The sequence below is a fragment of the Plutella xylostella genome, chromosome 26, assembly GCF_932276165.1.
Source record: "Plutella xylostella chromosome 26, ilPluXylo3.1, whole genome shotgun sequence".
Taxonomy (NCBI): Eukaryota; Metazoa; Arthropoda; class Insecta; order Lepidoptera; family Plutellidae; genus Plutella; species Plutella xylostella.
Window position 1 is genome coordinate 8,228,389 of NC_064006.1, and position 22,637 is coordinate 8,251,025.

Sequence of the window (22,637 nt, forward strand, 5' to 3'; positions counted from 1 at the left end):
TGACAAAATGATACAGAGACACCTCTCTGATACAAGTTCTACAACATCCCTTTTGTCCTCCTATCCATCGAAACAGTCATCTTATTCAATCCTAACGTAAGGTTTCGAAATATACTGATGAGGAAGTTACCTGTTTTATTTGCAACGCTCTAGCGCTTTTTGAACAGTTGCTTCATTTTGTCAAACGTCAAATGTCATAGTATGTCAAATGTCAAATTGACGTTTAAAACTTATGATGATCCGCTCGCGGCCGTATATTTGTTTTTGTTTGTAATTTGAATGAAAAACCAGAACTGAATTCAATTTAAGAGTGCCTATTTATCTAGCCAGTTCCCACCTACCGGCTAACCATGGCCGACAAGCGAAACTTCCGTTCTTCGTACTACGAAAAGGTCGGTTGCCGTGGGGTGGAAGAGAAGAAGTCCCTGGAGATCCTCTTGAAGGAGAAGCCGTGGGACCGGGTGAAGCTGCAGCAGTTCTGCCTTCGCTTCACCGTTCCCGCCGCCTACAGGAACCTCATCTGGAGGGTGCTGCTCGGTAAATACAGCGTTTATAAATAGATACATAGGTCTTGTAAATATGCCCAATAACTTCGATAGACAGGTATTATCATAGCCAGTATGAAGGGTTGAGGAACACCAGGCCAGAGTGTTATAATACTCAAAATAAAAATTGGGAGATGCTCAGCACTTCAGCAAAAGGCAATTTTATTCTTAGTTCTTACATGATGATTGATGATGATGAAAATCAAAATAACAATAAGAGTAGGTCTAGGTACCTCAAAGTAATTTAAGGAATTTAAAAACGTTTCTGTGCCTACTATGTTATTTAGTATGTAATTTCCTGAAGACTAAGTAAAAACTTATGTTAGAACTGTAGTAGCTGATGTTTCTTGGTTTGGGAAACATTATTACTTATACGTTTTTATAAAATTCATTTGATCACATAGATTTCATTATTCTTTTTGACACCATAAACAGCTTTTCTTCCTGTCCCCTCCAGGCATACTCCCAGTCTACCCGGACTCGCACCAGTTCGTCCTCGAGCAGCGTACCGCTCAGTATGAGGACCTGCTGCACGCGCTAGAAGTCATGGAGCTGGTGGAGCCGGCCGCCCCGCCCGCGCGGAGGCTCTACGCCATGTGGCAGCTGGAGAGTGGACGCATCAAGCCATACTTGTTCCCAGAGACTAAGTTTCCGGTGAGTTTTGTTACTGAATCCATTTCTGTAAATTGTTACTGTAAAATGTTTTATCAGTTTTAGACTTAGTTTCTCCTTAATGAAGGCTGATGAAATAAAGAGGAGGAGACTTTTGAACATTTATTTTTTTGGCTTTTAAAAGACTGAAAATTCTGGACTGATTTTGTAAAATCTTTATCTATTATAATGCTACATTGTAGGTTACTTATTATCCCTGAATTACCATAATATAAATATAATTTCACATTTCCATTTCCAGTCAGAAGAGACATTCATCCCGATAGCCTCATCCCTACTAGAGCTGTACTCGGACGAGGTGGACGTGTACTGGCTGACGAAGGGGCTCACGGAGGTGGTGCGCGGGTCCCAGCGGGAGCTGCCCAAGCTGGTCGAGGTCTTCCGGACCATGCTGGAGAAGGAGGACCTCGAGCTTTACAAGTATGATATGATATGTGGCCTTTTTTCCAAATCAGATATTTTATTTTACAACATAAAAAAAAAAAATCAATTTCATATTTAAGTTTTTCAATTTTTTGTGTTTACCACACATTATTTGAATTTTTTGTGTGGTAAGTCTTATTTTTACTGCACTCCTTGAGTTTGCACTAGACGATTAGGCTGATCACTAATGATAATGGTAGTAGCTGGTAGTTGTATAAGAACGTCCATTGGGACTCTTTATTTTAATGTGATATATGTGTAGAAAAATTTAAAATATATAAAAAGTTTTCTTATTTTTCAGCCATCTAGTGGATATCAAAGGATTGGACATTCTTCCCTTGACGAAATGGTTCAACTGCTGCTTTGCTGGCATCTTGGATGATACATCTCTTACCAAGTATGTTTAGTAAACTGTAATCTTACTATAGACGTGCTATAGCTATAGACCTACCTACAGAGAATTATGATTAAAATTCATATTTTTTCAGGATATGGGACAAATTATGCGGCGGGGCACCGAAAATACTTTCGTTTGTTGCTGTGATGTTACTTATAACTCTGAGAAGATGCATATTGAAAGCAGAAAATGCAGAAGAAGTCCTAAAATGTGTTTCTGAGGTAAATTTTTTATATTCTTGAATCTACAGGTATTTTTAGTGTTGGCATAATAATGAATTCAACATTTGCATTATTTATCTGATAAAAAGTTAACAAATGTTGCCATCTGTAAAAAAACAGAAAATAAGGTAGAAAAAATATATTTAAAACTCAACAATGTCGGCAACAAAATTATGTTATATTCTATTTTTCAGATTCCTGAGCAGTGCGAGGAAGTGGTGGCAAATAAAGCTATAGAGCTGTGGCAATACTACGGTGCACAGCCACAGAGCGAACAACTAGCGAAAAAATGATGTATGACTTTCTAATGGGTTTCGCCCATTAGAAGCAAAACAAACTTTTCGGATAACATTTGGACAATTTAATTAAAGCAATGATCGCCTGGTTCTACTAACATTGAACTTAATTATCTACGAATGTGTTGGTAATATTGTGAATTAAAAACTAGAAGTGGCTCGATAAATATATGCAGTTTTATACGCATATTCCACAGGAAAATGCCTATGAAACGAAGATTGCGGAATTAACATAATAATATGTGTGTTAATTGATAAAAAGTGCAATATGTGGATATTTATTATTGTAGAAGATTGAAATGTAGGTATTTTGTAGTGGTTTGCTCAGAAACCTGACCCCTCTTAGAGTAGCATTGCTACTGATTGGGTCAGGTTCTTTCCTCTGTACATAAATTTAAATTAATATACTCGATAATAAGGTCTATAAAATAAGCATTAATATTAAAAGATTGTATAGTATGCTATGGTTTTATTTTCCTCTACCTAATAGCTTCTTGTGTATGTACTTACTTACTTTTTCTATGTCATATTCTTCTGTATAATATACATTATATTATAAATAAGCTTCCTATAAGTACTTCGTCAAGAATACAGCCTTTAAGGGTACGAATACTGTTCCTTGTGCAAGGATCGTAAAGTTTACAATTAACTGGACTGCTACTCGCGACTCGTATAGTGTGTGGGCGATGACGGACTTGTCCACGGATTGGTACGGCTCGGGGCTCGTCGCTCGGCTCGCGATGCGTGTAGTGAATGGGGGACTTAACACGTTTTTCATTAAAATATAGGCAAGAAAAAGTAACTCAGGTAGAAAAAATATTTTCTGCCTGGCAACATTTTGCCTCTCGCCATTTTGCAATAATGTCAGCCAAATCATCAGCTCGAATTTTAAGTTAAATTTTGTGTGATATTTCGTGTATTTGAAGTGCTTTTTTTATTTTGGACGCCTGCAATTGTTGTGTTGAACAAAATGGATCGTTTTATTAGCATGTGGAAGGTGCGGGAGCTGGCCGACAAAGTGTAAGTTTTCGAGTGTTATTTGCACTATCTAAATATGTAAATTATTCCATCTGTGTAACAAATTTACTGCCTAATTTACTTTTTATAGAGCTATCAATGATAACCACGAATGTAACTACATGTTCTACCCCTGATACTGTCATGAAACTTTGTTATTTTAGCCTCAGGATTCCTCCATTCTGGTTTTTACTGGAGGTGAACAAGTTTGGGAAATATCCCATTTTAGCCGAATGTAGTCGGCCTACGTTTATGTTTAAATTATCGAGTTGTGTTGGTTGTCCTCAAGCTTGTTTTGAGAACATAAAGAACAATAGGTGTGTGTTCGATTCATGCGATATCATTCTTCCTTTATTTTCCTTTTGTATGAGACCTGTTTCCTACTAAATTCAGGATAAATTTGACACTGGCACACTCAAAACTTATTCAAGGTTTTATCTCCTAAAGATAGTTAATACATTTAACATACTAACCCATATTTTCATATAAAAATAAGTAATAATGTCTAATAGGCATAATCTTCAAAATAGAAGATAAATTAAAGCTAAAGATGGTTTATTTCCCTTAAGAATATAACAACATTAATTTAAAATACTGCATAATAAACTATTATGATTATTATTCGAGGTTTATCCCTCATCTTACAATAAAATTTGTGCAAATTTTTTAACCTTGAACCAAAAATTTAGTTTACTATTACAGTGCCACAAACTTATCTGTTCCGGTGTCAGCTCACATAAATGTCTAATATTTCTTAATTTTATAAAATTTTAAGTTTGCTCGTATTGTTAATTCGCTCTTGCGGCGTTAATAAACCCATCTAATCTTTTACAATATACAATTCATTAGTAAGTAATGAGATATGGATCAATTTAGTTCGCTCTCACCGGAACAGATAAGTTTGTCACACTATACACATATCCATTTTACCTTGCCCTGACACTGATAAGCTTATCTTTTTTAAAATGAATAGAATTTCTCAGTGAACAAAATTTAACACCATTGTTTACTTCTTACAAATCCTGAAAATGATGTATATTTGACCAGTTACATTACATGAAAACTATGCACCATTTCTCAGAATTTTAACTGGGTTAGCTGATTTATTAAATAAAATTTTGGAATGTATGATAATAATGACACATAATTTTTCTTAAAATTAACCATTGATTGGCTCTACTCATTGGACACAGTAAGAAAAGTATGATCCTCTGAATATACAAACAACTCTTACTCTTACATTTTCCTGTCTTTCACTTTCAGTATTGCCAAGTGACCGAATGACTTTGTATTCTTTACTTTAGAGTAGCCTCAAGGCTGATTCTGATTGTATGAGCATACATAGTTTTGTGATTGTGCAACAAGTTATCAAATATTACTTATTTATAAGGCATGCAGTTAAAGATATAGATTTTATAAAAATCCAGATGGACTCATCTCCCTAATCATAGGTCTGTCAATACTTCTTCCCATTGCTTCTATGTTACAGACCCTATTTTCATTTCAATCTCTTCATGTTATACTAAAACTATATCTGCATAGGTACATATCTGTGTAATTGTGTATAAGTACATAGATATGTGTAGAGTTCCAGAAATCCTTTATTGTAGTAGTTACTATTCTGTGGTTGTAGTGAGGATAAAACTAAATTACCAATTAATAACATTCAATGATCATTAATAGCTAGTTTAATTAAATGCTGTTTACTGTACAGTATTGCTACCCAGGTATTTATTTATTTATTTATTTATTTATACTTTTATTGCACAATTTACAAAAGTAGATGTACAATGAGGTGGACTTAATGCTTAATGGTATCTGACTAGATTGTCATATGTCTTTGGATAGGAAAATTTGTATGACTGTATACATACTTAAATGTAAACATAATACTTTATTTCCAAAAATAATAGAATTTTTACACCTCAATAGCTAAGAAATTGTATTTTTTTTTATTTGTAAAGATGCCAAACTGTGTATTGCCTGTATTTCAACTTGCAGCTCCTAGACCCTATAACTATAATACTGTATGGTTTTGTCGTCATACATAATCATTGTAACTTGGAAGATCAAACAATATAGGTCAACTGTGGAGATCACTACAAAGGAAGCATAGTAATTTGCATTGTAAAGTGGTTTCCATTGCAGGAGTTAGATGTTCTCTAATGATAATGATCTGACCTTGACTTAATCTAGGTTATGGATCTGTCAATACCTAATTCTTATGTAACTTCTGCCTCTTATCTGATGAAGACTATGTTGGATTAAATTACAGCTTTAAACTGACTGCTGTAATATTCAGATAGTATAATGTTGCAAATTTCACATTACTGTCGAGTGCTTCACTTGATATCTTGCCACATGATTCCTAAATTGTACACTTCCTGTCTTGCCTTTTCACAGTCTCCTAAACTTCTCATCAGTTATCCATATATGGCCGACCCACTGACACTTGAGCTCGTAGATTTTAAGAGCTATAGTTACTGGCCCTTATTTTTTTATATTCTTTCCTATTCATTTCCTCATCATTGCCACGGCCAAAATGCCCTTTTTCGTATTTTAGAAGTTATAATGAGTAGCATAATACCAAATGTATTGTAATACCATAAACCAATGATTTCAAAAGGAAGGATGTGCCCGTCAAAACATTTTGTCTAAAGAAAATGTCATCAGCTGGCCCCAATTCAAACAAATTAGAACAGATATATGAGATTTATCCTTTATCTAGGCCAGATACCTTCATTTCATAACCGGCAAGACAAAGAAGTCGAAAGACGGATTGAAAACGCCTGGAAAAGCTTCTGGTCTATGAAATCTTTAATGAAGGGAGAGCTACCATTATCGCTCCAGCGGAAGCTCCTTGACATGTGTATCCTGCCCGTCCTAACCTACGGCGCTCAGACTTGGTCTTTGACGGAACATCAGAAGTCTAGGCTGTAGGTTTGCCAACGAGCGATGGAGCGCAGCATACTGGGTGTGACTAGGCTAGACCGCGTTAGAAATACCACACTGCGCTCCGCCACTCGCATAAAAGACGTAGGTGCACAGACCGCTAAGCTGAAGTGGGCCTGGGCAGGCCACGTCATGCGAATGCAACCCGGACAGGTGGGCAAAAATTATAACGGAGATGGCGGGACGACCTGGACAAATTTTTAACGGATTGGCGTCAGGTGATCGACAACAGAGACTTGTGGAATAAATATGGGGAGGCCTTTGCCCAGCAGTGGGACACAAATATGGCTAATTAAAAAAATCATAAAAAATATGAGATTTTGGGGCAAGCGTGAGGGTGCCATTTTCTGTAGACAAGATGTTCTGACGAGCGCATCCTTCCTGTTGAGCGGTTGGCCCTGTCCTTACGCTAGTAGCTAATATATAAGTCAATGGTCCCTCCCTACCTTTGTACTCAAAATAGTAACAATCCTTCTCCCCTCCAGAACAAACGTAGTAATGAACTACACGGAGGTAGAAGGAAAAGTTCGTGAGGCGACGTCGGACGAGGCGTGGGGGCCCACCGGCCAGCAGATGCAGGAGTTAGCACTGGCTACATTCACCTACGAGCACTTCCCCGAGGTCATGAGCATGCTGTGGAGACGGATGCTGCACGACAATAGGGCGCACTGGCGGAGGACGTACAAGGTGAGTGTTTACTGTGATTCTCACTAGATGGCGCTGGTGTGATACGTTCTACATCGCGGTATGGTTGTGTTTATTGACCATAATTATTATTATTGTGATGCACGATAACAGGGTGCACTGGCGGAGGACTTATAAGGTGAGGGTGGTTTGCTACAAAAAGCTAGAGAAGTATGACGATTTGGGGTTTAAGTGCGCTAACTGCGACTGTATTGGATGCAATGAACATACTGATTGCATGTAGGTGTGGGTCGTTACGTGATTTTCACGAAACGTAACGTAGCCGGTGACGTCTAAGCCGTCACTAGTTATCTAGTTAAGTAACTAGCTATTTTTGTAACTAGCTATTTCTTCAACCGTGATTTTAGATACAAGTTATTTTACCGAAGTATTACTATAATGACACGTTGACTACGTTACTTATTCCTGGTGTTCGTCGAAGTAGTTTTGTAACTATGCAGTTAGGTACATACAAAATAATGGGGTGGATAAATCGAAATTTAAGTCTGTAAATATCTCGGCAATCGTAAGGTGTTTAGGGGAGTTGTTTAGGGGGAGTTGTTTTAAGTATGTGTTTGTATGAGGGCAGAGGTATATTTTTGTGGAAATTTAAATCTGTTAATATCTCGGCAATCGTAAGGTGTTTTGGGGAGTTGTTTAGGGGGAGTTGTTTTAAGTATGTGTTTGTATGAGGGCAGAGGTATATTTTTGTGGAAATTTAAATCTGTAAATATTTCGGCAATCGTAAGGTGTTTTGGGGAGTTGTTTAGGGGGAGTTGTTTTAAGTATGTCTTTGTATGAGGGCAGAGGTATATTTTTGTGAAAAATAAAATTCTGTTTTAAATTAGTGTAATAAACACAAAATAACGCTTTCAACTTAACTATTTCCTGTCACTCTTTTATTCAGTCTACAAATGTTTTGTCGTGTTTACAATAATCACTAGATTACAAAAGTCACTAGGTTGTCGTATTGTAAATAGTGACATGAAATAAAGCTAGTTTACAAAAATCACTAGGTTACAAAAATCAATAGGTTACAAAAATCACTAGGTTACAAAAATCACTAGTTTGTCGTATATCTAGAAACTGGTTATTCGGTTACTTGTCCCGTAGCCAGTTACTGTAAATAGTGACGTGAAATAACGCCCATACCTAATTGCATGACAGTTTTGCGAATTTTAGAGTGAGTAGCCGGTCAGGTAATCAGAACTGAAGCCCATCATGGTGTTGGCAACTAATTCTCTGCCCCCTGTTCCTTCTGAATCATTCTACCCGTACTGTCTGTCTTATCATTCTACGATTAACATAACTAATACTCTACCCCCCAGTGTCTGCTCCTACTAAGCTACCTGGTGCGCAACGGGTCGGAGCGCGTGGTGACGTCGGCGCGGGAGCACATCTACGACCTGCGCAGCCTCGAGAACTACACGCATGTCGATGACCTGGGGAAGGACCAGGTGAGGGACTGGATTAGTTATCTTTCAACGCTTTTATTACCTAGCCTATACCTTGTTTCACGAGGAAAGACATCTGATACAAACAAAAACTACCCTTAGTCAAATGTAATAAGGGTCCTGTCAGATGTTTTTCCCCGTGAAACAAGGTATAGAGCTGAAACACTGTAAAACAGATCATTTGTTTTAATACGTCTTTTTGCTATGTAAGTAAATATACATACCTAATAGAGACTTCATTACGCTGTATCTAAGACAGTATTGCAATTGAGAGACCTAAAATATAAACAGTTAGTTTTGTACTTTGTCAATCTCACTAATAGGTTGTAAAGATCCTTCTTTTCCTCTTCGACAGAACCGCGCCTTTCCGAAATGGCGTAGATTCATCAAAAATATTACGTCGAATAAAACATTATATTATGATGTACTTTCAGGGCATCAACGTGCGCCACAAGGTGCGCGAGCTCATCGACTTCATCCAGGATGATGACAAGCTGCGCGACGAGCGGAAGAAGGCCAAGAAGAACAAGGACAAGTATATAGGTGAGTGCACATTTATTTATATGTATTCTTTTATTGTATTTTACAAACTAAGCAATAATTGTAATAATGTACAATCAGGTGTATCAAACCTGCAGGAATGACATGTCCAGTGAAATGACGAATCCAGTGATGGATTTACAGTATTGCACGAAAAAAAACCCTTTACATAGAAACTTGGTCGGTCCCGTGCCTTTTTACCATGGAGAACAAATTATTTTTTTCGCAAATTTCCAAAAGTCTTAGAACAAAAGTTGTTCAGAGTGACCCCCTTTCGGCTTAGTATACCTTTTTTACAACACTTTTATAAAATGTAGTATTGTATTGTATTGTATTGTATTTATTATTCATAATATTCATTACATGTCAGGGAAAAAATAAATAAAATAATAATAATATTAAAAATTAAGTCATACCTAAACTAAAATTAAATACTAAAATATCATTTAAATGTACGTAGTAGTACAAAAATTCAAATACTAATAGATAGTCAATGGTAAATTATACAATAATAAAATGTCAAGATAAATAATATAATAGATAGTCAATGGTAAATTATACAATAATAAAATGTCAAGAATAAAAAATTTAAAAGAATATACATGTCAGTAGTTATAAGTAAAGAATACAAAAAATCTAATATAATTTAAGTCTTCCTGCTAATGAATTCACCCACAGTGTAGAAGGCGTGCTGGACAAGCCACCTTTTTAGACATTGTTTAAAAGCTGGCAGTGACGGCGCATCCTTGATCTCAGTAGGTAAAGCGTTGTAGACCTCCGGGCCACACACGCGCACGGACTGCGCGCACCTCGCCAGCCGGTGCTGGACGGCGAGCAGCTGCCCCGCGCGTCTGGCTCTTTGGCTTTGCTTGTACAACTGCAGATTTTTCCTGACAAACAAGGCTACCTGCAGTATGTACAAGGAGGGTACCGTCAGCAGATTGAGCGCGATGAAATGGTCACGTGCCGACTCATCGCATCGTACTCGGGCTATAGCACGCACTGCTCTTTTCTGCATGACGAATACCCTGTGCCAGTCAGCCGCGCGGCCCCACAGCTCGATCCCATATGTGAGGAGAGACTGGATCGTGGCAAAGTAGCACGATCTCACCACCTCACTCGGGACGGTGGCTGCGAGCCGCGACAACGCGAAGCACGCGCCCCCGAGTCGGCCGCACAGCCAGTCGATGTGCGCATCCTAGAACAGGCCGCTGTCCAGTCTGAACCCTAGAAAGCAGGTCTCATTGACTTGCGACAAGGTCTCGTTCTCAAGTGTCACCTGGAGTGGGCGACCGCGCCTACCTGCCAGGTTAAAGTGCAGCAGGTGAGTTTTCTTCGGATTTAAGGCTAAGCCATTGATCCGAAACCATTTAGCAAGCTGCCCGGCAACTACACACAGCCGCTCCTCCAGGTCTTCGACTGAGCTTCCAGTGACAGTCGCTGCAACGTCGTCAGCATACATCGTCACGTGAGCGTCAGGTATGGAATCAGGTAGGTCATTCATCAGTAGGGAAAATATAATGTTGGAGACCGACGAACCTTGCGGAACCCCGATCTCAGTTCCCATCTCGAGTGACCTAACCAGCCCTCTCTCTCCCACCACAACTTGTTGTCTATCTGACATGAAGTCGCTAAGGAGATTGAGGGCAGGTCCCCTGACCCCATAGTGCTCCAGTTTGGCCGTGACGATGGAGTGATCGGCCACATCAAAAGCTTTCGACAGGTCGCAGCATAGGACAGCGACATGCCGGTTAGCGTCGCGCGCGCGCAGCACCTGCCACACCACCTCGCGCGTCAGGTCCGTGGTGGACCGGCCCGCTCGGTACGCGTACTGCCGCTCGGTCAGCACGTCCGCGTCGTTGAGGAACTCCGTGAGCCGCGCGCTGATGCCGCTCTCTAGAACTTTTGCAGGAGCTGGGATAATAGCAACAGGCCGATACGCGTTCCCGTCCTCCTTTTTCCCTTTGCCCTTAAAGATTGGTGAAATTTTTACGCGCTTAAGGGACACGGGATATATCCCCTCGCGTATGCATCGGTTATAGAGAGCAGCCAGCGTGGTACAGACCGACGGTGCGATCAGTCTCATTAGGTCGCAGGACATATCATAAATATCTTTACTCGGTTTAGGTGGAATCAGCCTAGTAATGATGATATGGACTTCCCGCGGCGTAAAGAGCCTGAACCGCAGAGATCGGTCTAGTGGGCCGCGCACGGAGCCCAACATCGCGCAGGACATCAGGAGGTCTGCCTTTGGGGCGTTGCACTCGGTGGCGGCCTCAACAAAACGCTTGTTCATTGCGGTGAGGAGCTCCACTTTTGAGGCGTATTTGCACCCCTCTGGCGTCTTCACAAGGTCCGTGAAGTCGACCGAGGTCCGGGAATGGCGTCCTAGTTCCTCATTCACTACTTGCCACATCGCCTTGCACTTATTTTCACTGTCACTAATTTTGTTAGCCAAATGACTCGTCCGTTCACGTGTCAACATTATTTTGTATTTGTCAGTGTAAATATTCACCAGCCTATGAAGGTCTGGGTCGTCAAGTTTTGAGTTTAGCTCCAGCAAGTCAAAAATAGTTCTCTTTGTGTTGAGTATTTCCTCTGAAACCCATTGATCACACTGTGCTCGTATAGTCGTGGTACGTAGAGGAAAGCATATTTGAATTTTATTGTATAGGGTGTTAATTATACTTTTGGCATCATCGTCTACGCTTCTGATTGGACAGGTGTAAAAGGCCTGCCAATCTACGCTTTCGACTGATGCGACAAAAGTCATTTTATTCGCGCGAGTCATTAGTTAGTAACCATGTATTATATTGTATCTTGCAGGCATGTCATCAGAAGCGACGGTGATGGGCACCCGCTCCGGGTCGGGCGGCTGGGGCGAGTACAGCGACCGCGGCGCCGGGAACTGGGGTCAGTACAACACTATTGTATTCGGTAGTAAAATTTTTAATTAGTGCTTCCACTATGTTATTGCATTTTTGACGTTTCCTTATGTCTGGTTAGTACAGGTGGTTTTCCTTTGCATTCATCAAATATGTATGGGATTTCGAATGTCAAAAAAACAATAATATAATGGACAGAGTATGACAGACGATTACTGCTGAAACTTTTTTACTGCGTTGCTATTGGTCCTAACTATGACCCATCTCACTCTGTCAATACCGGAAAGTGCGAACGACATACACTCATAACTCGTTTGTTTAAAAAAAACCGGCCAAGTGCGAGTCGGGCTCGCGCACAAAGGGTTCCGTAGCAGCAATTACAGTTAAATCAACCTATCTCAAAAACTATAAGAGATACTTTGATCAAACCAAAAATCGTTGAAAGAGTTAATTAGCATGCATCACCTCTATTTTTTTTAGAATTTTATACCCCGTAGTTATAAAAATAGAGGGGGGGGGACATACTTTTTACGACTTTGAGAGCTGATATCTCAAAAACCGTTCACTTTAAGAAAAATGTTTTTTAGAAAACTTTATATCATTTTAAAAGACCTTTCCATTGATACCCCACACGGGTATGTACATCGAAAAAAAAAATTTCATCCCTCAGTTACATGGGGGGCCCCACCCCCAATTCTTTTTTTTACTATTTAGTGTCATATTTTTGTAGCGGTTCATACAACACATATTCCCATCAAATTTCATCACTGTAGTACTTATAGTTTCCGAGTAAATCGGCTGTGACAGACGGACAGACGGACAGACGGACATGACGAAACTATAAGGGTTCCGTTTTTGCCATTTTGGCTACGGAACCCTAAAAACCTTTGACTTAGGGGTTTATAAGGGTTAGGTACTCGGCTCTCTTGAGTGGACAGTCAGCTTCGTCGTTCAGTCGTTTGTTATTCAGAGAATCGCAAGTATTTTTGTGCTGCTCTGAGTATTAACACAAACATCAGCTGTAGCGCAAAAAACAGTGTGTCAAAGAAAATAATCTCTAAACATATTTGATGTTATTTACAGAGGAGCCCAAAGACCGATCTCGCAGCATCGATGAAGAAGAGTATGACCGAGCTGACGACTCGGATGGAGACTACTCCACGCCAAGGTCTACACAGCCACAGCCTAGCAAGTAAGATTACATGCCCTTCTAATGTTATGCCCTTCTTTAACAAATAAAGATAATAAAAAAATGTTATGTCGCATTTACATTCAGCCGTAGTGAGCAGGGAAGTGGGCAGGACGAGTGTGTAAACGCGATACTTCTCATGGCGCTGCCATTGCCACTCGTGTGGCTGCTATTACTGTGCGGTAGTGTGTGTTCACATTCAGCTCCGACACTTGAAACTTGAAAGCGAAGCGAAGTATGTAAACTCCTGTCCTCTCGATCCTGCTGCAGCAGTATTTAATGAATTATTAAACCTTTATTTTAGCTGTACTTTATTTGTTTCATAACATTTTGATTAAAAAGACACACAAAGATAGTTAACCTTTTGGTGCCAAGTAAGAATGAATGCAGTACTTATACAATATTATCTTTATCTATTCTCAGAGAGAACGTGTACCGCGACACTCGCGAAGAAGACACGCCCCCTTCACCCCCGCGCGCCCCCTCTCCCGTCAGCGCCCCCGTCGGTTCCCGCCCCCGGGATAATAGAGCCTTGAACATACAGCTGAAGACGCCGCAGAAGACTAAGAGCAGTACGCCGGCTAAGAAGATTGATTTAGGTGAGGATTTATCTTTTAAAAGTAACGTAACCATAAGTCGTTTCTTTTTATCCTAGAAATCCCACTCAAAACGACCTCTATAAGCGGTACAGAGCTAGCGTAGAAAAACTACGGAATACAGTATTCTGTATACACATAGTACAATAGATTTTATTTATTTGTACTTACACAAAAACATGAACACAGTATCAAAAATCTAAATCTAGCACATATGTTCAAATGGCGGTCTTAGCATCGCTTAAACAAAAGTCTTCCAGTCAACAAAGACGAGATAAAGAACATTTCCCAACAGAGAGTCATAGAAATACATATAAATAAATAAATGTGTTTCTATTCCAGGCGCGGCGGCCTCCTACGGCAAATCCGGCGCCCCCGCTAGCTCAGCCCCCGCCGCCGCCAACACAAACAAGTCTCAGGAGCTGTTGGACGACCTGTTCAAGACCTGCGCCGCGCCCAGTGAGGATGACTTTGATCCACGGTTAGTTTCATACTCTACAAAAAATATGTCTGTTGGCACTTTCATTTTTCTTGTTGCCTGATCAAAGGTTTTCTTGGCCATGTTTCATATTAATCGGTGCAGCAGTTCATAAGTATAATAGTGCACCTCTATAGCTGGCTATGGGGCCTAGGCCACGTGATCAGGGCAACATAAAAAAAATCATTTTTTATTTCAAGTGTCTTTTTGCTGTATAGATAGATAGAATATTCTTTTTTGTATACTTTTATTGAACTAACTTGTTTATCACCAAATTCCAGAGCGGACGACCCGAAGCCCGCAAAAGAGCCGGATTTTGGCGACTTCACAGCCGCATTTACCGCCCCCGAGTCAGCGCCCCCAGTGACGTCACTCGCGCCCCCGGCAACGTCACTGGCGGGGGGCGACGGGTTTGCGGACTTTAGCAGTGCGTTCACGGGCGGAGATGCGGGTAGCAACGGGTTCGATGTTTTGGGGAACTGTGAGTATTGATTGGTTGTTTTATGGACTTGTTGTATGCGAAATAGCCGCCTAATTACACGCTTGTTTTTTTGTACCTAGATTATTATTGAAATACCGGTGTAACCGTAAATAAAAATTGAATAAGCTTAGTTCCTCTGGTGTATTCCAGTGTTAAACCTCGTTTTTTGATAAAACCGTCTCTTAATATTTATGTATATATTAATATGTATGTAAATAAAGAAACAAATATCTAATATAGCGGCAACTAATAATTATCATACATCCACTTTAATAAACACCATCATTTTTCACCATTCCAGCACAAGCATCAAACCTGGACCTACTCAGCTCGCTCTCCCCCTCACTCGTCGCGCCACTGTCCGCGCCTTCGCTCGACGGGCCCGGGTTCGACGGTCCCGGGTTCGACTCCGGTGCCGACGCGCTGGCAGGACTCACGCTGATGCCCACACCCGCTGGTGGTAAGTACATAGATGTGATGATGATGGAACATGGTTTGAATTTAATAGTAGTAGACAAAAAATATAGGGTAAAACGAAACTTGGATTTGGTTTTCTGCAAGTAATTTTTCGATGCGGATTGTAAAGGATTTAAATTCTGAAACTTGTTTCTTCAGAATCTTAGTTAAGGCTATGACTGAAATACAGATGAGCATGGATGAATAATCTTCATAAGTGACATTGTTTACCATGTAGGAATCAGCAATAAATTTCAGTACAAAATGTTGTGTATGAGGTTATTTATCCATACGTATATCCTATGAAAGACGGCTTTAATTTACTTTTGCGTTTAGTTACCAATTTATGCAAATAAAACACTACAGCTTTGATATGAATCAAAATGATATACATAAAATGTGTAACTGGTCTGCATGTCTTGTCTCGCACCATTTCCTAACAAGCTTACACTAATCTAGTTTTTATTTTTATTGCCATTTTTATTTAAGTTTCCTCCAAAATACATGTGACTGTTCTTATTTTTTTATTTCTCACTGTCAACCACTTTCGATGTTAATAAAAACAACAGTTTTGGGCACATTCAGGTATTCTTTATTTACAGGAAAAGAAATGGCCTCGAAGACTTCGGTACAAGAGTCCTTGCTCCGGGATCTCAAAACCATGACCGCTACCTTGCTCTCTATTAAGAAACTCAAAAGTGAATCCGAAGTCAAAACTATACAGAAATACTTTGAAAACATTATACACAACCTCCCCGGACCAATCACCATACAGAAGCTATGCAGAGTTGATGATTACACGTTTAACTTGGAAGCGATAGATGTGTTGTCTCAAATGCAAAGCTCTGTCATCAAGTTTGTTCTCCCACAGTGGCCCATCTTCAAAGATACGGTTGAAAAGATCTTTGTCATTGAAGAAAACTTTGAGGTGGTGCGAGAGACGTTGACCGTTCTATGCGGCTTTCTCCAACATGAGTGTAATATAAACTCAATTGAGGCTCTAAGCTTCATTCTACTGAAGTTTGTTAAAAGCGACTGCATTCTGTCATCCGTGGTTGACTGTAGTAGCGTTGAACTGCAGGAAAATTATCGCCTCTATCAATTGCAAAGCGATTGGCAGAACTATGTCCAGTTAATTGTGACACTGCCAGAACGAGTGGCAAATAAATTGGAGCGAAGGACTCCGAAAGAGTTCTCGCATGAAAACTACTCGTACATATTGATCTTTCAGATTATTCGCAGCATCGATTACATGGCTGAGAGTACGTTCCATCACGATGTTCAATATGACATGTCGTATTTAGCTCATTTGGTGTCTAAATTTGTCGTCCACTACAGTATGGCTGGTAATTCCGAAGCTATGAATAAATTCATAGATGTGATTGTTTTCTGGGTCGGTAAAGAAAATACGGAAAAGACGAAATTCATTAAAAAGAAACTGTTTCATAAACTAGTCCATCACATGACACGACAGGCCCTGGATACATTCTCTGTAATTCTTATGAAGAGATGCGTGATCAATTATAAAAACCAGGAGCAATCCATTTTGGAGGTATTAGGAGACAACATCGATACTAACAAGGATTTGAAACAAGTCCTATGTTACAAGATACCCTTCAATACTGTACCAAAGGATTACAAAAACACGCTGTTCTGTGAAAACCTGGTTTACTACATATCTACTAGTAGCACCGCTCCAGAACTTCTAACTGACTTCATCCTAAGACTGGGTCTAGTCTGGTCAGACGTCAAGTCCTTGAATACCACGAATTACAGCCAGCACATGTTCATATCTCAGATACTAGTGCTAGCAGTCAAGTATAGACTGTTGATGGCTGCGAATATGAAAGAGAAATGGGACTCGCAAGCTCTGAAAAATGTCCTATTTATGGGGATATCCAAGCATTTGGACAGTCTGTCGGCCGAGTTCAGGACTATCGGCATGGCCACCGTGGAAATAATCCTCAACAACCTCAAAGCGGTGGAGGATAAAGATGGCGCAACGCTGAATTTTGACTACACCGCCATCTGTGAGAAGTTTCAGGAAATACACAAGACTCTGTTCAAACTGGACACGAAATGTCTCCTAGATCCTAATGTGAAGCCTCCACCGAAATACAAGGAGAAGACCATAAATATCAATGAAGTTCTTGATTCAATTGCGTATAAACTAGTGGAAGAAGATGAGAAACCAGTTCAGAACACGCTGATAACGAGCGCAGTGAAAACCCCGACGCAAACTAAAGAGATAATCAAAACGATAATAGCTGAAAAACTCAGTGCGTTGACCAAACGACTGGACCCGGACCCAGATTTAGATTCAGACGACGAACTACAACCTTACGACATGAGTAATGATCTGCCAGCTTCTGCCAAGAAGAGACCAGCGTTCTTAAGAGATCTGATAGAGAAACTAACAGACGCAGCTGATATAGAAGACTATGAGGCTTGTCTAGCGGTGGCAGAAGATTTAGTTCATGCGCAACTCAAAAACGACGACCCAAAACTAGCTATAGACTTGCTCAACCTATTCATTCATTTAGAAAGCAAGTATAACATCGAAGATTTCGATAACATTCGATTCGCGATTTGCATTGCTATAGTTGTGGCGCAACCGAAAGTCAGCGCTGAGCATTTGTGCAAAGAATTCCATTCGGACATAGGCAGGTACTCTATAGCTACCAAAATACTGATGTTAGATGTGTTGTCTGAGTCTGCTAATAGAATATCAGATGTTCGCGATGGTCCAAACAAACCTCCACCGAAGAAGGATATAGTGGTGAAACAGACAGCGTCGGACGACAATCTACCCGCTGAGGAGATAATACGGCGACGACTGCTGAATAAAGTCAAGTACACACATTCCAAAAGGCTTCACCCGTTCGCTAAAGCCAAGAGGAATCAATTTGCGGCAGTATCCGACAGCTTTTTCTATCCTCTCGTGAGTGGGTTTGGACGAAAACAGCTGTCTCTAAGCTATCATAACCTCAAACAAGACATCGACAATATTTTGCTAATAAAATACTTGTCTGTGGTCGGAAATATAATTCTCGCGTCGAAAAACTGTCCGAATTGCCCCAAATACTGCGGCGAATTGATGGAGATCTTGCTATACTTGCGATACAACTCTGAGCCCAAAATACAAGTGTGCGTTATGTCTCTCATTGCCTCGATTATTCTGGCGGTTCCAAAGTCGATGATTATTGCAGAGTTTCTGGAGTATATGGTGGACTTTAGGGAGTGGTTGAACGATTGTGTGAACCAGATGGACCTGGCTATGGTGGGCGGCCCGAAGGCCGAGGCGGCGGTTATAGCGGGACAGACGCTGTATCTGCTGGAAAAGGCGATTATGGAGGAGGAATTGCCGAATGTGTCGTAAATTTGACGTTTGTTGGAGATGATAATTTGGATAGGGTTAGGTTTTGAGGTATTGTGAAGACTGGTTCGTAATGAGACCTAAAGTCAGTGAAGGGGAAATGTTTTTTGGATAATTATGAAGTTATAGTCAGTATATTGTAGAACTTCTATGTAGTAATTTTTAAACGGCCTGTGTCTATTATAACTGTTTATGTATTTAAGAATGTAATTTCAGTACATTACGAAAATACGGATTTCTGACAATGGCCTTGGTATTTTTACCAAATGAAAGCACTGGGGAAAAGTTGTTATTTAGGGGATTGGTCCCTTTATTTAGGGGGTATTGTAAGTTTGTTTGTCGCACTGTGAGGCTGATAGACTGAAGGTTCGGGGGACAAAATATTAAAGATAATATTTATGAAATTAGGTACTTCATTACGAGTTTCAACTATCCTTTTGGAACTTAATTGATCTTTTAGAGGGTTTGAAAATAGATGTTGTAATTGTAAAACCTATTTTCCTAATCACTTTGAAATGACAGTCCTCTTAAAGCATTTAGATTGAAACGGTACTATTTTTACTATTAAGATTGTAAGTCTATGTCTAGTTTACCTACCTATTCAATATACATTACATAATGTAATCACCTCTGTTTCTGTTAGATTAGGTACCGATACACTCGAATTTCAGTACATTTTAATAGCTGTTTAAAGTGTAATTTAATTAGTAGATAAGGTATTTTTAATGTTAAAACTATGTGTTAAACGTTTGTAAAACATATTTAAAGATATTATAAACTTAAGATACATCTATATTTCTGAACATCACGTAAAAATCTGTTTTACCGTTTTGCAAAGCAAACTTGTAACCCACCGATAGATTAAGATCACATTTTGTGTCAATAAAACTATTTAGCCGTCATTTGTTCTCTTCTTTCACAGCCTTTCCTATCGCAAGAGGTAAGTTACAATTATCAGAACAGTCACATGTGTAGCAAAGGAAAGTCACCACATATGGAATACCATAAAAAATAGGTGTTGCTGTCCTAAGGTACCCCAGTGGTACAGAGGGCCTTTACAAGCGTGCGCCACGCCGTCCCGTCCTAGAAAATAGGGGTATTGTATTATTAGGGTACCCTACCATATTCGGTGACTTTCCTTTAAAATAGCCCTATAGTGTGCTACAGCGTGCAACATTTTTCTACAGGTTTGCAGCCCACTCCAGTTAACCTCCTTCAATCCACCACTCCGACTCCACAGAACAACACAACAAACAACAACAACCCTAAACCAACGACAAAACTAGGAGCCACCTGGGCCGACACTAAAGGAGCCATAAACATAGACGTAGACAACCTACTCGGCCCCAGATCTCCCAAAATAGGCCCCGCGCCCTCCATCAACCAACTAAAATCAACCCCAAACAGCCCCGCGCACAAACCCCTAACCCCAAGCGCAAACCCACTTCCACCAATGGGCTATCAGTTCCCACCAATGAACAACAACTTCAACCAATCAGGAAGCTTGATGAACAACAACCAACCAACCGCGTTCGCGAATCACAACAACTTGCTCCAATGATATTGGGCCTTGGCCGATGTCTGCCAGAACGGTTAAGCTTGACTTTGAAGCAATAAGTCTGTTTTTTAATGTATTGTTACGTATGAACTTCTAGGTCGCTATTACTTTAATGAAATTATCAGAAAACTTTACTAACATTTATAGTGTTAGTCTGACCTAACTTATTATTATTTGAAACATCACAACCATAATTAAATTCCCTGTTATTAAATAATAGAAAACTACATTATTAATGTGTACTTGAGTTGTTATTGCTTCAAACGTTGAACGTGAGTGGAGGCGGCTCCTGTATGTAGATAGTAGAATTTGTACGATTTTGATACTAACTCCCTCTCGAGTGTTTACTTTGGAGCCGCCGCTTTAACCCCCGCATAGTTGGTGCATATCAAGGTATATCACATGATATTATGTCAAAAATATATAAAGAAATTATGTATACTTGTGTAATTTATTTTAACGTGAACTATAATGTTATAAATATAAATTAGTAGAGACGTATGAAAATGCTCATCTTACATTCCTGATTCGTCTGTCAATTCTTCAAAACTGTATGTTTCTAATGTTCTACTTCTTAATAGGTTTATTTTATTGGCGTACTTCCCCATGCCGTACTTTATATTGCAATCCAATCGTATTTCATTAACAAGTTTGTAAAAGGTATGAGGTAGTGGTTGGAAGATGGAGGCTGAGTACAAACCACTTCGTTATCACAAAAGGGTGACAATACCAGGATTCAGTGGATCGTTTCATGATAGGTACTCAAAATAGAGCATTCCTACCCTGAGACCCTACAACAAACTTGATATCAGCTAGTAAATACTGCCATACGCAACATGTAAAAACCCTTTTTATTCACATGTAGATATTTTATTGAAATTATTTAAGTAAATAAATGAAATATACTTACGTAAGTACCTTTTTGAAGCAGGTTGTAGTGGATGTACCTAGTTGTTAATGTTGGATGTTACACTGATAGAATATTTTTTATACCCGCTTCGATTGAATCAAGAAATTTCAACCCTTTTCTTGGTAGTGTCAAAATGTAGCCAGTAATATACAGTAACGTTATGAAATGCTGAGCTACTAGAGTATTTACATTTGCAAATGCATGGGGGATGTCCATATCATCAACTTTAATTAAATATACAAGTAATCATCCCCAACTGGTCAGAATGTCATCATCATCATCATGGCATTAAATGGCAAATACTTTAGTAAATTTCTAGAATATTCTAGTAGCCAGCTATTAACTAGTGCTACGTAAATTTAAGTAAGGACCTAAGTAATAATGGTAAATTTATAAGGAATGTTATGCAGATGTGTATAGGTACTGATTGTGTAAATGTATTCCTTGATTGTACTTAAATATACTTGTACTTGTATTTCTTTCCAAACATTCATTATATACTGTATGCATTTAATAATGTTCATTCCATACCGAGTGTTTTGATTGCAGGCAGCTAACTTTGTATTTTACTTATTATAAATTTTAATAGTTTTTAATAAACATGAAGATTATGATTATTGTATGAAATTGATTGCAATGACAATACCTAAGCTTTGGTCAGTGGTAGAAAGAAAGGAAGAGAGCTATAACATTTTAAAGTGTTCATAATTTATCAAGTTACCCTCTAGCACTAAGGGGGCTAATTATAAATACTGAGATATCTGTTAGCCAGGAAGTATTTAACCTATATTGTCTTTGCAATTAATTTCTATGTTGTGTGCTTTTTGTAATATTTTGGTGCATAGTTTATTATTCACTAGATTTTTATGTATATAATTAGTTTCCTAAGTTATCGTAGCTCTTCCAATTATTTTGTTCAATTTAATAGAATTTTCAAAGCAATAATTATAATTTAAAGTAAAATTATTTGTAGTTGTGGTTGTAGTATTGATTTTATTACTTTAGTTTTCATTTAGATGGATTATATAATTGTTATGTGTCATAATATGAAATCAGATTGCTTGGATCGCACAAGGACTAAACTGTATTATTTTAACGTTTCTATAGGATGGATGTATATTTCAATTATTGTTTAAAATTGCTTTTATTTAATCGACCAGGGTTTAGTACCATTGTTTTAATTGGAGTTAAAAAATATTAATATAATATTAAATGAGATTGAGACAAGGACTTGTGGCTGCGTCGAGAGTCGTGGACGTTGAACGTATTAATAAACTTATTATGTATTTATGTTTTGTGTTTTATTTTATACGCACGTTAAGGCCAGGCCCCATTAGTGCGTTGCGCTGTGCTTCGTCGTCGCTGCTTAGTTTTTTTTACTTGCGCCAAACGCACTAATGGAGCCTCTCCCTTAGTTCACAGTAAGTACCCAAATAAAACACAGGGACTAAATTTAAAGCCATTTATTCGTGAAAAATTGAGCGCATAGATAACTAAGCTTAACTTA

The 22,637-nt window shown here is 39.2% G+C and overlaps 2 protein-coding genes across 3 annotated transcripts; both read left to right on the forward strand.

Annotated features, from left to right (window-relative positions):
• Positions 1-219: 219 nt before the first annotated feature.
• Positions 220-2,576, forward strand: LOC105398847 (TBC1 domain family member 7). The gene is made up of 6 exons (XM_048630604.1): positions 220-537; positions 1,003-1,199; positions 1,459-1,637; positions 1,942-2,037; positions 2,129-2,258; positions 2,453-2,576. Exons 1-6 carry the CDS (start codon positions 351-353, stop codon positions 2,549-2,551), a joined length of 888 nt encoding a protein of 295 aa, XP_048486561.1. The 5' UTR covers positions 220-350; the 3' UTR covers positions 2,552-2,576.
• Positions 2,577-3,368: 792 nt separating this feature from the next.
• On the forward strand, positions 3,369-22,420 carry LOC105398848 (clathrin interactor 1). 2 transcript variants are annotated; one of them, XM_048630632.1, is made up of 11 exons: positions 3,369-3,574; positions 7,009-7,210; positions 8,536-8,664; positions 9,096-9,204; positions 12,028-12,114; positions 13,170-13,278; positions 13,699-13,874; positions 14,214-14,352; positions 14,631-14,830; positions 15,132-15,290; positions 15,889-19,564. In XM_048630632.1, the coding sequence occupies exons 1-11, from the start codon at positions 3,525-3,527 to the stop codon at positions 18,663-18,665; spliced, it is 4,137 nt and encodes a 1,378-aa protein (XP_048486589.1). In that variant the 5' UTR covers positions 3,369-3,524; the 3' UTR covers positions 18,666-19,564. The 2 variants fall into 2 exon arrangements, with proteins under 2 accessions (XP_048486589.1, XP_048486590.1); XM_048630633.1 differs by lacking the exon at positions 15,889-19,564 and adding an exon at positions 19,850-22,420 and having other exon boundaries at positions 3,375-3,574.
• The last annotated feature ends 217 nt before the right edge of the window (positions 22,421-22,637 follow it).